This window comes from Oncorhynchus keta, chromosome 35 (genome assembly GCF_023373465.1).
Source record: "Oncorhynchus keta strain PuntledgeMale-10-30-2019 chromosome 35, Oket_V2, whole genome shotgun sequence".
Taxonomy (NCBI): domain Eukaryota; kingdom Metazoa; phylum Chordata; class Actinopteri; order Salmoniformes; family Salmonidae; genus Oncorhynchus; species Oncorhynchus keta.
In genome coordinates, this window is record NC_068455.1 from 1,098,240 (window position 1) to 1,115,614 (window position 17,375).

General features: G+C 45.6%; 1 protein-coding gene across 1 annotated transcript in view; it reads left to right on the forward strand.

Annotated features, from left to right (window-relative positions):
- Positions 1 to 17,375, forward strand: part of dnaaf9 (dynein axonemal assembly factor 9) — a 90,494-nt gene that overhangs the window by 58,424 nt on the left and 14,695 nt on the right. The window contains exons 25-30 of the mRNA XM_052495876.1: positions 1,298 to 1,386; positions 4,134 to 4,268; positions 5,311 to 5,436; positions 8,100 to 8,273; positions 8,370 to 8,456; positions 16,002 to 16,108. Coding sequence (XP_052351836.1) covers positions 1,298 to 1,386; positions 4,134 to 4,268; positions 5,311 to 5,436; positions 8,100 to 8,273; positions 8,370 to 8,456; positions 16,002 to 16,108 — 718 coding nt within the window. The remainder of the gene's footprint in view (positions 1 to 1,297; positions 1,387 to 4,133; positions 4,269 to 5,310; positions 5,437 to 8,099; positions 8,274 to 8,369; positions 8,457 to 16,001; positions 16,109 to 17,375) is intronic.

The following is a 17,375-nucleotide window of genomic DNA, read 5'->3' on the forward strand; positions in this document are numbered from 1 at the left end:
ACAGGACAGACTGACAAGGTAACCAACCCTCTCACAGGACAGACTGACAAGGTAACCAACCCTCTCACAGGACAGACTGACAAGGTAACCAACCCTCTGGCAGGACAGACTGACAAGGTAACCAACCCTCTCACAGGACAGCCTGACAAGGTAACCAACCCTCTCACAGGACAGACTAACAAGGTAACCAACCCTCTCACAGGACAGTTGACAAGGTAACCAACCCTCTCACAGGACAGACTGACAAGGTAACCAACCCTCTCACAGGACAGACTGACAAGGTAACCAACCCTCTCACAGGACAGTTGACAAGGTAACCAACCCTCTCACAGGACAGTTGACAAGGTAACCAACCCTCTCACAGGACAGACTGACAAGGTAACCAACCCTCTCACAGGACAGTTGACAAGGTAACCAACCCTCTCACAGGACAGTTGACAAGGTAACCAACCCTCTCACAGGACAGTTGACAAGGTAACCAACCCTCTCACAGGACAGACTGACAAGGTAACCAACCCTCTCACAGGACAGACTGACAAGGTAACCAACCCTCTCACAGGACAGACTGACAAGGTAACCAACCCTCTCACAGGACAGACTGACAAGGTAACCAACCCTCTCACAGGACAGACTGACAAGGTAACCAACCCTCTCACAGGACAGACTGACAAGGTAACCAACCCTCTCACAGGACAGTTGACAAGGTAACCAACCCTCTCACAGGACAGACTGACAAGGTAACCAACCCTCTCACAGGACAGTTGACAAGGTAACCAACCCTCTCACAGGACAGACTGACAAGGTAACCAACCCTCTCACAGGACAGACTGACAAGGTAACCAACCCTCTCACAGGACAGACTGACAAGGTAACCAACCCTCTCACAGGACAGACTGACAAGGTAACCAACCCTCTCACAGGACAGACTGACAAGGTAACCAACCCTCTCACAGGACAGTTGACAAGGTAACCAACCCTCTCACAGGACAGTTGACAAGGTAACCAACCCTCCCACAGGACAGTTGACAAGGTAACCAACCCTCTCACAGGACAGTTGACAAGGTAACCAACCCTCTCACAGGACAGACTGACAAGGTAACCAACCCTCTCACAGGACAGACTGACAAGGTAACCAACCCTCTCACAGGACAGACTGACAAGGTAACCAACCCTCTCACAGGACAGTTGACAAGGTAACTAATACAGATGACTATTCTGTCTTCCCAGCTCCCACTACTTACCACATGTTGTTGATTGTCCAGGAGTCTGATGTACCTGTGTGTTTGTATGATAACAGGTGGTTATAACCATCATCTCTGGACTACCGGGCAGCCACAAGAACAGACTGGTTAACTTCCTGGTCCAGCTGAATAGAGAAGGAGGAAGGTGAGACAATAAGAACTATAACTCTGACCCACAGTACAGTATGTGTCTGACTGTGGTGTTCCCCACTGTGGTGTTCCCCACTGTGGTGTTCCCCACTGTGGTGTTCCCCACTGTGGTGTTCCTAACTGTGGTGTTCCTAACTGTGGTGTTCCTAACTGTGGTGTTCCCCACTGTGGTGTTCCTAACTGTGGTGTTCCCCACTGTGGTGTTCCCCACTGTGGTGTTCCCCACTGTGGTGTTCCTAACTGTGGTGTTCCTAACTGTGGTGTTCCTAACTGTGGTGTTCCCCACTGTGGTGTTCCTGACTGTGGTGTTCCCCACTGTGGTGTTCCTGACTGTGGTGTTCCCCACTGTGGTGTTCCTAACTGTGGTGTTCCCCACTGTGGTGTTCCCCACTGTGGTGTTCCTAACTGTGGTGTTCCCCACTGTGGTGTTCCTCACTGTGGTGTTCCCCACTGTGGTGTTCCCCACTGTGGTGTTCCTAACTGTGGTGTTCCTAACTGTGGTGTTCCCCCCTGTGGTGTTCCCCACTGTGGTGTTCCTGACTGTGGTGTTCCCCACTGTGGTGTTCCTGACTGTGGTGTTCCCCACTGTGGTGTTCCTAACTGTGGTGTTCCCCACTGTGGTGTTCCCCACTGTGGTGTTCCCGACTGTGGTGTTCCCCACTGTGGTGTTCCCCACTGTGGTGTTCCTGACTGTGGTGTTCCCCACTGTGGTGTTCCTGACTGTGGTGTTCCCCACTGTGGTGTTCCCCACTGTGGTGTTCCCCACTGTGGTGTTCCCCACTGTGGTGTTCCCGACTGTGGTGTTCCTAACTGTGGTGTTCCCCACTGTGGTGTTCCTAACTGTGGTGTTCCCCACTGTGGTGTTCCCCACTGTGGTGTTCCTAACTGTGGTGTTCCCAACTGTGGTGTTCCCAACTGTGGTGTTCCCCACTGTGGTGTTCCCCACTGTGGTGTTCCTAACTGTGGTGTTCCCCACTGTGGTGTTCCTAACTGTGGTGTTCCCCACTGTGGTGTTCCCCACTGTGGTGTTCCTAACTGTGGTGTTCCTAACTGTGGTGTTCCTAACTGTGGTGTTCCTAACTGTGGTGTTCCCCACTGTGGTGTTCCTAACTGTGGTGTTCCCCACTGTGGTGTTCCTGACTGTGGTGTTCCTAACTGTGGTGTTCCTAACTGTGGTGTTCTCCACTGTGGTGTTCCTAACTGTGGTGTTCCTCACTGTGGTGTTCCTAACTGTGGTGTTCCTAACTGTGGTGTTCCTGACTGTGGTGTTCCTAACTGTGGTGTTCCTAACTGTGGTGTTCCCCACTGTGGTGTTCCCCACTGTGGTGTTCCCCACTGTGGTGTTCCTAACTGTGGTGTTCCTAACTGTGGTGTTCCCAACTGTGGTGTTCCTGACTGTGGTGTTCCTAACTGTGGTGTTCCTGACTGTGGTGTTCCTAACTGTGGTGTTCCCCCCTGTGGTGTTCCTGACTGTGGTGTTCCTGACTGTGGTGTTCCCCACTGTGGTGTTCCCCACTGTGGTGTTCCCCACTGTGGTGTTCCCCACTGTGGTGTTCCCCACTGTGGTGTTCCCAACTGTGGTGTTCCTAACTGTGGTGTTCCCCACTGTGGTGTTCCCCACTGTGGTGTTCCCCACTGTGGTGTTCCCCACTGTGGTGTTCCCCACTGTGGTGTTCCCCACTGTGGTGTTCCTAACTGTGGTGTTCCCCACTGTGGTGTTCCCCACTGTGGTGTTCCCCCTGTGGTGTTCCCCCTGTGGTGTTCCTAACTGTGGTGTTCCTAACTGTGGTGTTCCTAACTGTGGTGTTCCCCCTGTGGTGTTCCCCCTGTGGTGTTCCCCCTGTGGTGTTCCCCCTGTGGTGTTCCCCCCTGTGGTGTTCCCCCTGTGGTGTTCCTAACTGTGGTGTTCCCCACTGTGGTGTTCCTAACTGTGGTGTTCCTAACTGTGGTGTTCCCCACTGTGGTGTTCCCCCTGTGGTGTTCCCCCTGTGGTGTTCCCCCTGTGGTGTTCCTAACTGTGGTGTTCCCCCTGTGGTGTTCCCCCTGTGGTGTTCCCCCTGTGGTGTTCCTAACTGTGGTGTTCCCCACTGTGGTGTTCCCCCTGTGGTGTTCCTAACTGTGGTGTTCCCCACTGTGGTGTTCCCCCCTGTGGTGTTCCTAACTGTGGTGTTCCCCACTGTGGTGTTCCCCACTGTGGTGTTCCCCCTGTGGTGTTCCTGACTGTGGTGTTCCCCACTGTGGTGTTCCTAACTGTGGTGTTCCCCACTGTGGTGTTCCCCACTGTGGTGTTCCCCCCTGTGGTGTTCCCCCTGTGGTGTTCCCCCTGTGGTGTTCCCCCTGTGGTGTTCCTAACTGTGGTGTTCCCCACTGTGGTGTTCCCCCTGTGGTGTTCCTAACTGTGGTGTTCCCCACTGTGGTGTTCCCCACTGTGGTGTTCCCCACTGTGGTGTTCCCCCTGTGGTGTTCCTAACTGTGGTGTTCCCCACTGTGGTGTTCCTAACTGTGGTGTTCCTAACTGTGGTGTTCCTAACTGTGGTGTTCCTAACTGTGGTGTTCCTAACTGTGTGTGTATATTCTACCAGGTGTGTTGTCTACTGTCCAGGACCAGACTGCAGTGATTGTGTCTAACTGTAGTGTTTCCCCTGTGTGTGTTGATGTGTAGGTGGGTTGTCTACCGTCCAGGACCAGACTGCAGTGATTGTGTCTAACTGAAGTGTTTCCCCTGTGTGTGTTGATGTGTAGGTGGGTTGTCTACCGTCCAGGACCAGACTGCAGTGATTGTTTCTCCACCTCCCACTTCCAGCGCTACCTGTCCTGCTTCCTGGAAACACAGAGAGCACCTGGAGGGAAGCCCCGACTACTGCTGCTCACCCCTGGGTATGTACACATTAAGCTGTGTACCGGTCTCTAAGATCATCTGTTATAGTAGCATGTTGCTTAAAGAAGTCAACCAGACAGATATACCCTCCATTAGCTCTGTTATAGTAGCATGTAGCTTAAAGAAGTCAACCAGACAGATATACCCTCCATTAGCTCTGTTATAGTAGCATGTAGCTTAAAGAAGTCAACCAGACAGATATACCCTCCATTAGCTCTGTTATAGTAGCATGTAGCTTACAGAAGTCAACCAGACAGATATACCCTCCATTAGCTCTGTTATAGTAGCATGTTGCTTAAAGAAGTCAACCAGACAGATATACCCTCCATTAGCTCTGTTATAGTAGCATGTAGCTTAAAGAAGTCAACCAGACAGATATACCCTCCATTAGCTCTGTTATAGTAGCATGTTGCTTACAGAAGTCAACCAGACAGATATACCCTCCATTAGCTCTGTTATAGTAGCATGTAGCTTAAAGAAGTCAACCAGACAGATATACCCTCCATTAGCTCTGTTATAGTAGCATGTTGCTTACAGAAGTCAACCAGACAGAAAAACCCTCCATTAGCTCTGTTATAGTAGCATTTAGCTTACAGAAGTCAACCAGACAGATATACCCTCCATTAGCTCTGTTACAGTAGCATGTAGTTTACAGAAGTCAACCAGACAGAAAAACCCTCCATTAGCTCTGTTATAGTAGCATGTTGCTTACAGAAGTCAACCAGACAGATATACCCTCCATTAGCTCTGTTATAGTAGCATGTAGCTTAAAGAAGTCAACCAGACAGATATACCCTCCATTAGCTCTGTTATAGTAGCATGTTGCTTACAGAAGTCAACCAGACAGATATACCCTCCATTAGCTCTGTTATAGTAGCATGTAGCTTAAAGAAGTCAACCAGACAGATATATCCTCCATTAGCTGCTGGTGTCACTGATGATCTTTCTGTTTATAATCCACTGTTTAAATCTCTTTCCTGTGTCTGTGTAGATTATCTCTATCTCTAGATGGCTTAACCCTGACTATCTCTCTGTCTCTAGATGTACAGATGTATTAGACGTGGTCCAGGCGGTCCTGTCCCATCCAGATGCTGTGGTCCAGGCCTGTTTCACCATCGGGGCGGTCACAGCCTGTGTGGACCCTCTCAGCTCATACATGGAACACAGGTCAGGACACCTTCCACTGGTCACACATGAGGCTGTGGCGGAAATTTGATCAAGACAGTGATTGTCAAGCAAATAACTGCCGTTCTCACGGTAATTGACCGTTAATTAACGTAAAATAATTTAGCCTACAAGCCACTGATGCAGACCTTTGAAACATCTACATTTAAAAAATAAAAATAAAAAATCAATTTAATATATCCTACACCTTCACAATAAATCCATTTAATATATCCTACACCTTCACAATAAATCCATGTAATATATCCTACACCTTCACAATAAATCCATGTAATATATCCTACACCTTCACAATAAATCCATGTAATATATCCTACACCTTCACAATAAATCCATGTAATATATCCTACACCTTCACAATAAATCCATTTAATATATCCTACACCTTCACAATAAATCCATGTAATATATCCTACACCTTCACAATAAATCCATGTAATATATCCTACACCTTCACAATAAATCCATGTAATATATCCTACACCTTCACAATAAATCCATGTAATATATCCTACACCTTCACAATAAATCCATTTAATATATCCTACACCTTCACAATAAATCCATGTAATATATCCTACACCTTCACAATAAATCCATTTAATATATCCTACACCTTCACAATAAATCCATGTAATATATCCTACACCTTCACAATAAATCCATGTAATATATCCTACACCTTCACAATAAATCCATGTAATATATCCTACACCTTCACAATACATCTATGTAATATATCCTACACCTTCACAATAAATCCATGTAATATATCCTACACCTTCACAATAAATCCATGTAATATATCCTACACCTTCACAATAAATCCATTATTTATTTTATACAGGTCTAAAGAAACATGATATAAAGGAAATGTCGTTTTTTTTTTCAGAAGAACAGAATAGTTTACTCTGAGTTGTCCTTATGTTAGGTCCTGATCTGGCTGTGACATATGGCTGTGGGCTACACTAGTTCATTTAGCAGGCAAGGTTTACTTAGAATGTCGTGCCGTTATTTATGGTTTATAGTTTAAATACTACCATTGAACAAAGCTTAATAAAATAGAAAGGATACATTATCCAAACGATAATTGGTGGCTATACTGTGTTGATAGGTCAACAAAGAAACAGGTCCTCCTAGATGCTTAATTTAGAGTCATTAATGTAACTTCAGTTGTTCTACAAAAGTTGGGCCATATGTTTAGATGTTTAATACATTGTAAGGCTACATGATGGGACTCTAATGATGATTTGAAAAAAGTTGCTTGAAATGCATGAGCTCTGCTTAGTTATTTTGCCAAGCTGTACATACTACATCAGTCATAGTTTGACAAGCACTTGATTATGCCTCGAATTTCACGGTGGCATCCCCTTTGGGACCGACCGTAATGCACCCTAAAAAAAAGACATTACTTTGTGGCTAGTGGCTGCTGTGCCCTTCTCCCTGAGCACTTCGAAGCACCTCTCACTCACACGGCTCTCCATCATGTGATCGGGTCTTTCTCACAGGCTACAAGTGAAGACCGACACATCAGGGACGCAACTGCACACCTCCTTATCCAATTCCAAGGTGCATATTGAAGATATCGGAAGAACTGTCCACATTTACTTTTCGTCAGCCAACAAGATGAGTAGTCCTAACGAACAGCAAAAGCACTAGCTATGTCAATCTACTATCTCCATTGTACAAAAGTTGACCTATTCTGTGCGAGAAATAAATATTCCAGACATAGTCTGGGACAGTTGTGGGATGCGATAGATCCCAAATTAATACAACCACTAGAATAAAAAAATAAATGAAAAATTCCGCAATGTGGCTGACGCAACAGATCAGAACGTTTAGCTGAAAATGTGGATAATGTATTAGGCTATTTCTTCACATTATAACCACAGTGATTTGCACATGGTAGTAGGCTATAAGCGCAAATGTTCCATTAGCGGAAAACACCATTATCAAAAGTAACCACAAATGCGGTTATGCATGTAATACTTTTATTATAAAGGTGCATTTCTATGGTGAACATTATCTTCCCCAAACTTGAAACTCACACGGTGTTTATGTATGTAGTTAGGCTCTACACCCCTTGTAAAGCAGATTAATGTGCTTCATTTTAAGAACTTATTTGGCTACTTTAGTTGTAATACAAACCTTATCAAAACATATAGGCCTATGGCCTAGGCCAGGTGAGGTGGAAGCCCCTCCTTCCTCGCTGGAAGCCCCTCCTTCCACAGGTGATAAGCGTGAGGCTCAGATTCATTCCTTAAATGTATAAAAGATAGCGCCGTACTGCATGACTCCAACCCAATTATTATTTAACTGAATGAATCCGCTATCATTTCTTATAACCGATCCGCAAGCAATCAAACAAGCGAAATGTCATTATAGGGTCAAAGTGGAGTTGTAATTCAACGGCTCAGACAAGAGACTTATGTGGCAGTGTCTACAGGCAATTACGGACTACAAAAATAAAATCAGACTAACTAAACACCTTCTTTGCCCGCTTTGAGGATAATACAGTGCCACCGACGTGGCCCACTAACAGGGACTGTGGGCCCCCACTCTCTGAGCTAAACCACTCTGTGCCATAACTGATAATATTAAAGTGAGGTAGCCGTTGTGAGTGTATATCTGATTGTACCTTATAGATTTGTCTTCCCGAAGCTGGTGGAGCAGTGCAGCCAAGGTATAGTGAGTACGGTCGTCTTCACTGGACCGGCAGCAGAACAGAAGAACCCTCTCCTCCAAACCGTACAGCAGCTGATCCGGTCAGCCAATCCCAACGCTGTCTTCATCCTGGCAGAGAGAGGAGCCGTTACCAGGTAGATTAGCCTAATGAAGTCTAAACTCATTTCTGTCTTAATCTTTCAGTAATTCTCTTGGTTCCTTGCGTAACAATGCATCATTCCCTTCTATAGGAATGAGGATGTGAAGATGATTTTGTCTGAGAGCAGCTTCTCTGAGGCGCAGATGATGAGAGCACGCTACCTGCTCTACCCTGGCTGGTAAGATGATCTCTTCTTCTCCTCTCCCTCTCTCCACCTCTATCTCTCGCTCCTTCCCCTCTCTCTCCTTCCCCTTGATTTCTCCTCTCCTTCTCTCCTCTCTCCCTCTTCCACCTCTCTCTCCTCTCCTCCTCTCCTCTCCCTCTCTTCCACCTCTCTCTCCTCTCCTTCTCTCCTCTCCCTCTTCCACCTCTCTCTCCTCTCCTCTCCCTCTCTTCCACCTCTCTCTCCTCTCCTTCTCTCCTCTCCCTCTCTTCCACCTCTCTCTCCTCTCCTTCTCTCCTCTCCCTCTCTTCCACCTCTCTCTCCTCTCCTTCTCTCCATCTCCCTCTCTTCCACCTCTCTCTCCTCTCCTTCTCTCCATCTCCCTCTCTTCCACCTCTCTCTCCTCTCCTTCTCTCCTCTCCCTCTCTTCCACCTCTCTCTCCTCTCCTTCTCTCCTCTCCCTCTCTTCCACCTCTCTCCTCTCCTTCTCTCCTCTCCCTCTCTTCCACCTCTCTCTTCTCTCCCCTCTCCCTCTCTTCCACCTCTCTCTCCTCTCCTTCTCTCCATCTCCCTTCCACCTCTCTCTCCTCTCTCTCCATCTCCCCTCCATTTATGTGTTTTATATTTATGTGATCTACAGTGGCTTGTGAAAGGATTCACCTTTGGCATTTTTCCTATTTTGTTATCCTACAACCTGGAATAAAACATTTTGTGGGGTTTGTATCATTTGATTTACACAACATGCCTACCACTTTAAAGATGCAAAATATGTTTTAATGTGAAACAAACATGAAATAATACCAAAAATACAGAAAACTTGAGCGTGCATAACTATTCACCCCCCAAGTCAATACTTTGTAGAGCCACCTTTTGCAACAATTACAGCTGCAAGTCTCTTGGGGTATGTCTCTATAAGCTTGGCACATCTAGCCACTGGCATTGTTGCCCATTCTTCAAGTTCAAGTTGGATGGGTTCCGCTGGTGTACAGCGATCTTTAAGTCATACCACAGATTCTCAATTGGATTGAGGACATTTAAAGGTTCCCCCTTAAACCACTCAAGTGTTGCTTTAGCAGTATGCTTAGGGTCAAATCTCTGGAAGACTGAAAAAATTTTCCCTGAAGAATTTCTGTGTATTTAGCGCCATCCATCATCCTTCAATTCTGACCAGTTTCCCAGTCCCTGCCGATGGAAAAACATTCCCACAGCATGGGGATGGTGTTCTCGGGGTGATTAGAGGTGTTGGGTTTGCTCCAGACATAGCGTTTTCCTTGCTGGTCAAAAAGCTCAACTGTAGTCTCATCTGACCAGAGTACCTTCTTCCATATGTTTGTGGAGTCTCCCACGTTTGCTTATTTCTTTCTTTAAGCAATAGCTTTTTTTCTGGCCACTCTTCCGTAAAGCCCAGCTATATGTTCTGTGATTTTTGGTGGGCGGCCCTCTCTTGGCAAGTTTGTTGTGGTGCCATATTCTTTCCATTTTTTAATCATGGATATAACTTCTTACGGGCAGGTGGGACGGTAGCGTCCCACCTGGCCAACATCGGGTGAAATTGCAGAGCGCGAAATTCAAATTACAGAAATAAAAAAATTTACATTCTTGAAAATACAAGTGTCATACATCAAAATAAGGCTTAACTTCTTGTTAATCCAGCCGCTGTGTCAGATTTCAAAAAGCTTTACGGCGAAAGCAAACCATGCGATTATCTGAGGACAGCGCCCCGCATACAAAAGCATGAAAAACATATTTCAACCAGGCAGGTGCGCCACTAAAGTCAGAAATAGCGATATAATAAATGCCTTACCTTTGAAGATCTTCTAATGTTGGCACTCCAAAAGGTCCCAGTTACATCACAAATGGTCCTTTTGTTCGATAATGTCCTTCTTTATATCACCAAAAATCAGTTAACTGGCACGCTTCATTCAATAATCCACCGGTTTCCCTCCTCCAAAATGCATACAAAATGAATCCCAAACGTTACCAATAAACTTCTCCAAACAAGTCAAACAACGTTAATAATCAAACCCTAAAACGTAAATAAATGATCAAATTTAAGACTGAGAATCGTTATTGCCTTACCATTGATAAACAACAAAGAACGCACTCTCGTCACGCGCATGAAAACACTACAGCCTAAATGGGAGCCACTTAGAAAAACTACAAATTCTAGCTAATTTTTCCAAAAACAAGCCTGAAACTCTTTCTAAAGACTGTTGACATCTAGTGGAAGCCCTAGGAACTGCAATCTGGGAGGATTTTGCCTCATAATAAACATGACAGCCATTGGAAACAGTGGTAGGCTGATTTTATTTTTATGGTTTGTCCTCTGGGTTTCGCCTGCCATATCAGTTCTGTTATACTCACAGACACTATTTTAACAGTTTTAGAAACTTTAGAGTGTTTTCTATCCAATACTACATGCATATGCATATTCTAGCTTCTGGGCCTGAGTAACAGGCAGTTTACTTTGGGCACGCTTGTCATGCAAACTTCAAAATACTGCCCCCTAGCCCAGAGTGCTCCGTGGGATGTTCAAAGTTTTGGATATTTTTTTATAACCCAACACTGATCTGTACTTCTCCACAACTTTGTCCCTGACCTGTTTGGAGAGCTCCTTGGTCTTCATGGTGCCGCTTGCTTGGTGGTGCCCCTTGCTTAGTGGTGTTGCAGACTCTGGGGCCTTTCAGAATAGGTGTGTGTTTGAATATATTTATAGATATAGATATATTTACTGAGATCCTGTGACAGATCGTGTGACACTTAGATTGTACACAGGTGGACTTTATTTATCTAATTATGTGTATTCTGAAGGTAATTGGTTGCACCAGATCTTAGTTAGGGGCTTCATAGTAAAGGGGGTGAATACATATGTACCCACCACTTTTCTGTTTTTTATTGTTTGTAATTTTAGATTTTTTTTAAACAAGTAATTTATTTTTATTTCACTTCACCAATTTGGACTATTTTGTGTATGTCCATTACATTAAATAACAACAAATATCCATTTAAATGACGGGTAGTAATGCAACAAAATAGGGGGGTGAATACTGTTGCAAAGCACTGTAGACATATTGCGATCTAGGTCTGTTTTCCAAAAGTGCCCTGTATAATACAATATATACAGGCATTTGGAAAGTATTCAGACCCCTTGACTTTTTCTGAAAAATGTACATTACAGCCTTATTCTAAAATTTAAACAATTATTTTTTCCACATCTATCTACACACAATACCCCATAATGACAAAGCGAAAACAGGTTTTTCAAAATGTAATAAAAAAATAAAAAATAAAAAAAATAAAAAAAAATGTATTTACATAAGTATTCAGACCCTTTGCTATGAGACTACTGTAATTGAGCTCAGGTGCTTCCTGTTTCCATTGGTCATCCTTGAGATGCTTCTATGACTTGATTGAGTCCACCTGTGGTAAATTCAATGGATGGGACATTTAGAAAGCCACACACCTGTCTATATAAAGGTCCCACAGTTGACAGCAAACGCAAAAACAGGTTTTTACAAATGTTAGCGAATGTATTAAAATAAAACAGAAATACCTTATTTACATAAGTATTCCCTTTGCTATGCGACTCAATATTGAGCTCAGGTGCTTCCTGTTTCCATTGGTCATCCTTGAGATGCTTCTATGACTTGATTGGAGTCCACCTGTAAATACAATTGATTGGACATGATTTGATCATCCTTGTTTTTTACGGGGTTACCCCTTTTTCCCCCAAATTTCATGGTATTCAATTATTAGTTACAGTCTTGTCCCATCGCTGCAACTCCCCTGCGGACTCGGGAGAGGCTAAGGTCGAGAGCCATGCATCCTCCAAATCACGACCCTGCTAAGTCGCACTTCTTCTAGACACACTGCTTGCTTTAACCCGGAAGCCAGCCGCACCAATGTGTCGGGGAAAAACCACTGTACAGCTGGCGACCGAAGTCAGCATGCATGCGCCTGCCCGCCACAGGGGTCGCTAGCGTACGATGGGACAAGGACATCCCGGGCGGCCAAACCTTAGACCGCTGCGTCACTGGGGAGGTACTGATCATCCTTGAGATGTCTACAACTTGGAGACCACCTGTGCTAATTTCAATTGATTGGACATGATATGGAATGGCACACACCTGTCTATATAAGGTCCCACAGTTGACAGGTGCATGTCAGAGCATAAACCATGAGGTCATGAATTCTCCGTAGAGCTCCGAGACATGATTGTTTCATGGAACAGATCTGAGGAAAGGTACCAAAAAAATGTCTGCAGCAGTGAAGGTCCCCAAGAACACTATGGAGCCACCAAGAGAGCTGGCCACACAGCCAAACTGAGCTATCGGGGAGATGGGCTTTCTTTATTTATTTATTTTATTTTATTTCACCTTTATTTAGACCAGTTGAGAACAACTTCTCATTTACAACTGCGCCCTGGCCAAGATAAAGCAAAGCAGTGCGACACAAACAACAACAGAGTTACACATGGAATAAACAAACGTACACTCAACAACACAATAGAATAATCTATGTACAGTGTGTGCAACTGTAGTACGATTAGAGAGGTAAGGCAATAAATAGACCATAGAGGTGAAATAATTACAATTTAGCATTAACACTGGAATGATAGATGTGCAACATAATCTAAATAAATAACAATATGGGGATGAGGTAGTTGGGTGTGCTATTTACAGATGGGCTGTGTACAGGTACAGTGATGGGTAAGCTGCTCTGACAGCTGATGCTTAAAGTTAGAGGGAGATACAGTGGGGAGAACAAGTATTTGGTACACTGCCGATTTAGCATGTTTTCCTACTTACAAAGCAAGTTCCTCCTACTGTAACAGACCACTACCAGCCTGGTTCCTCCTACTGTAGCAGACACTACCAGCCTGGATCCTCCTACTGTAACAGACCACTACCAGCCTGGTTCCTCCTACTGTAACAGACCACTACCAGCCTGGTTCCTCCTACTGTAACAGACCACTACCAGCCTGGTTCCTCCTACTGTAGCAGACACTACCAGCCTGGTTCCTCCTACTGTAACAGACCACTACCAGCCTGGTTCCTCCTACTGTAACAGACCACTACCAGCCTGGTTCCTCCTACTGTAACAGACCACTACCAGCCTGGTTCCTCCTACTGTAGCAGACACTACCAGCCTGGTTCCTCCTACTGTAACAGACCACTACCAGCCTGGTTCCTCCTACTGTAACAGACCACTACCAGCCTGGTTCCTCCTACTGTAGCAGACACTACCAGCCTGGTTCCTCCTACTGTAACAGACCACTACCAGCCTGGTTCCTCCTACTGTAGCAGACACTACCAGCCTGGTTCCTCCTACTGTAACAGACCACTACCAGCCTGGTTCCTCCTACTGTAGCAGACACTACCAGCCTGGTTCCTCCTACTGTAACAGACCACTACCAGCCTGGTTCCTCCTACTGTAACAGACCACTACCAGCCTGGTTCCTCCTACTGTAACAGACCACTACCAGCCTGGTTCCTCCTACTGTAGCAGACACTACCAGCCTGGTTCCTCCTACTGTAACAGACCACTACCAGCCTGGTTCCTCCTACTGTAACAGACCACTACCAGCCTGGTTCCTCCTACTGTAACAGACCACTACCAGCCTGGTTCCTCCTACTGTAGCAGACACTACCAGCCTGGTTCCTCCTACTGTAACAGACCACTACCAGCCTGGTTCCTCCTACTGTAACAGACCACTACCAGCCTGGTTCCTCCTACTGTAACAGACCACTACCAGCCTGGTTCCTCCTACTGTAACAGACCACTACCAGCCTGGTTCCTCCTACTGTAGCAGACACTACCAGCCTGGTTCCTCCTACTGTAGCAGACACTACCAGCCTGGTTCCTCCTACTGTAACAGACCACTACCAGCCTGGTTCCTCCTACTGTAACAGACCACTACCAGCCTGGTTCCTCCTACTGTAACAGACCACTACCAGCCTGGTTCCTCCTACTGTAGCAGACACTACCAGCCTGGTTCCTCCTACTGTAACAGACCACTACCAGCCTGGTTCCTCCTACTGTAGCAGACACTACCAGCCTGGTTCCTCCTACTGTAGCAGACACTACCAGCCTGGTTCCTCCTACTGTAACAGACCACTACCAGCCTGGTTCCTCCTACTGTAGCAGACACTACCAGCCTGGTTCCTCCTACTGTAGCAGACACTACCAGCCTGGTTCCTCCTACTGTAACAGACACTACCAGCCTGGTTCCTCCTACTGTAGCAGACACTACCAGCCTGGTTCCTCCTACTGTAACAGACCACTACCAGCCTGGTTCCTCCTACTGTAACAGACCACTACCAGCCTGGTTCCTCCTACTGTAACAGACCACTACCAGCCTGGTTCCTCCTACTGTAACAGACCACTACCAGCCTGGATCCTCCTACTGTAGCAGACACTACCAGCCTGGATCCTCCTACTGTAACAGACCACTACCAGCCTGGTTCCTCCTACTGTAACAGACCACTACCAGCCTGGTTCCTCCTACTGTAACAGACCACTACCAGCCTGGTTCCTCCTACTGTAGCAGACACTACCAGCCTGCTTCCTCCTACTGTAGCAGACACTACCAGCCTGGTTCCTCCTACTGTAACAGACCACTACCAGCCTGGTTCCTCCTACTGTAACAGACCACTACCAGCCTGGTTCCTCCTACTGTAACAGACCACTACCAGCCTGGTTCCTCCTACTGTAACAGACCACTACCAGCCTGGATCCTCCTACTGTAGCAGACACTACCAGCCTGGTTCCTCCTACTGTAACAGACCACTACCAGCCTGGTTCCTCCTACTGTAACAGACACTACCAGCCTGGATCCTCCTACTGTAGCAGACACTACCAGCCTGGTTCCTCCTACTGTAGCAGACACTACCAGCCTGGATCCTCCTACTGTAACAGACCACTACCAGCCTGGTTCCTCCTACTGTAACAGACCACTACCAGCCTGGATCCTCCTACCACAGACCACTACCAGCCTGGTTCCTCCTACTGTAACAGACCACTACCAGCCTGGTTCCTCCTACTGTAGCAGACACTACCAGCCTGGTTCCTCCTAGACCACTACCAGCCTGGTTCCTCCTACTGTAGCAGACACTACCAGCCTGGTTCCTCCTACTGTAACAGACCACTACCAGCCTGGTTCCTCCTACTGTAACAGACCACTACCAGCCTGGTTCCTCCTACTGTAGCAGACACTACCAGCCTGGTTCCTCCTACTGTAACAGACCACTACCAGCCTGGTTCCTCCTACTGTAACAGACCACTACCAGCCTGGTTCCTCCTACTGTAACAGACCACTACCAGCCTGGTTCCTCCTACTGTAACAGACCACTACCAAGCTGTTGGCCAGGCGGTTGCCATGTACACAGACTGGCTGGACTCTATCTCTGTACCAGTCCATTTAGAGACCTTATGACACCTCAGTGGTCACTATGCCTCATTAGAACTGTTTCTGACAGCAGCTTAGAAAACACAGGCTATCTACTCTATCAAGCGTGCATGAATGCCCGTCACAAGGTTTGATGTCTGTGTGTATTTCAGGTGTAAAGGCCGGTTCAGCAGTGGCTGTGGGTCCCTGTCTTTGGGCCACCAGTATGTGATGTTCAACCTTCCCCTGGAGAGACCTCTGTTTCTGAAACACTGTAAAGGTATGAACCCCCTAATCATTACATCAGTCAATCAAGTGGAACACATGAAGACCTTTCTCTTCTAATATGGAGAGCACCAAGAGACTGCAGTCTGAGTTGACATGGCACATGTTCCTAAAACATTTGGAATTATTTAATTATTTGTCATATATATATATATAATATACTTGTCACGTGCCGAATACAGCAGATATTAAGAAAGAAAAATAATTCATTAAGAAAGAAAAGAATTAAGAAAGAATTAAGAAAGAAAATAATTTGTTGAAAAATAAGGAAATAGTAGCACAAGTCAATAACAATACTGAGACCATAGACTAGATGTACCAGTCAGTAACAATACTGAGACCATAGACTAGATGTACCAGTCAGTAACAATACTGAGACCATAGACTAGATGTACCAGTCAGTAACAATACTGAGACCATAGACTAGATGTACCAGTCAATAACAATACTGAGACCATAGACTAGATGTACCAGTCAGTAACAATACTGAGACCATAGACTAGATGTACCAGTCAATAACAATACTGAGACCATAGACTAGATGTACCAGTCAATAACAATACTGAGACCATAGACTAGATGTACCAGTCAGTAACAATACTGAGACCATAGACTAGATGTACCAGTCAGTAACAATACTGAGACCATAGACTAGATGTACCAGTCAGTAACAATACTGAGACCATAGACTAGATGTACCAGTCAATAACAATACTGAGACCATAGACTAGATGTACCAGTCAATAACAATACTGAGACCATAGACTAGATGTACCAGTCAGTAACAATACTGAGACCATAGACTAGATGTACCAGTCAGTAACAATACTGAGACCATAGACTAGATGTACCAGTCAGTAACAATACTGAGACCATAGACTAGATGTACCAGTCAGTAACAATACTGAGACCATAGACTAGATGTACCAGTCAGTAACAATACTGAGACCATAGACTAGATGTACCAGTCAGTAACAATACTGAGACCATAGACTAGATGTACCAGTCAGTAACAATACTGAGACCATAGACTAGATGTACCAGTCAGTAACAATACTGAGACCATAGACTAGATGTACCAGTCAGTAACAATACTGAGACCATAGACTAGATGTACCAGTCAGTAACAATACTGAGACCATAGACTAGATGTACCAGTCAATAACAATACTGAGACCATAGACTAGATGTACCAGTCAGTAACAATACTGAGACCATAGACTAGATGTACCAGTCAGTAACAATACTGAGACCATAGACTA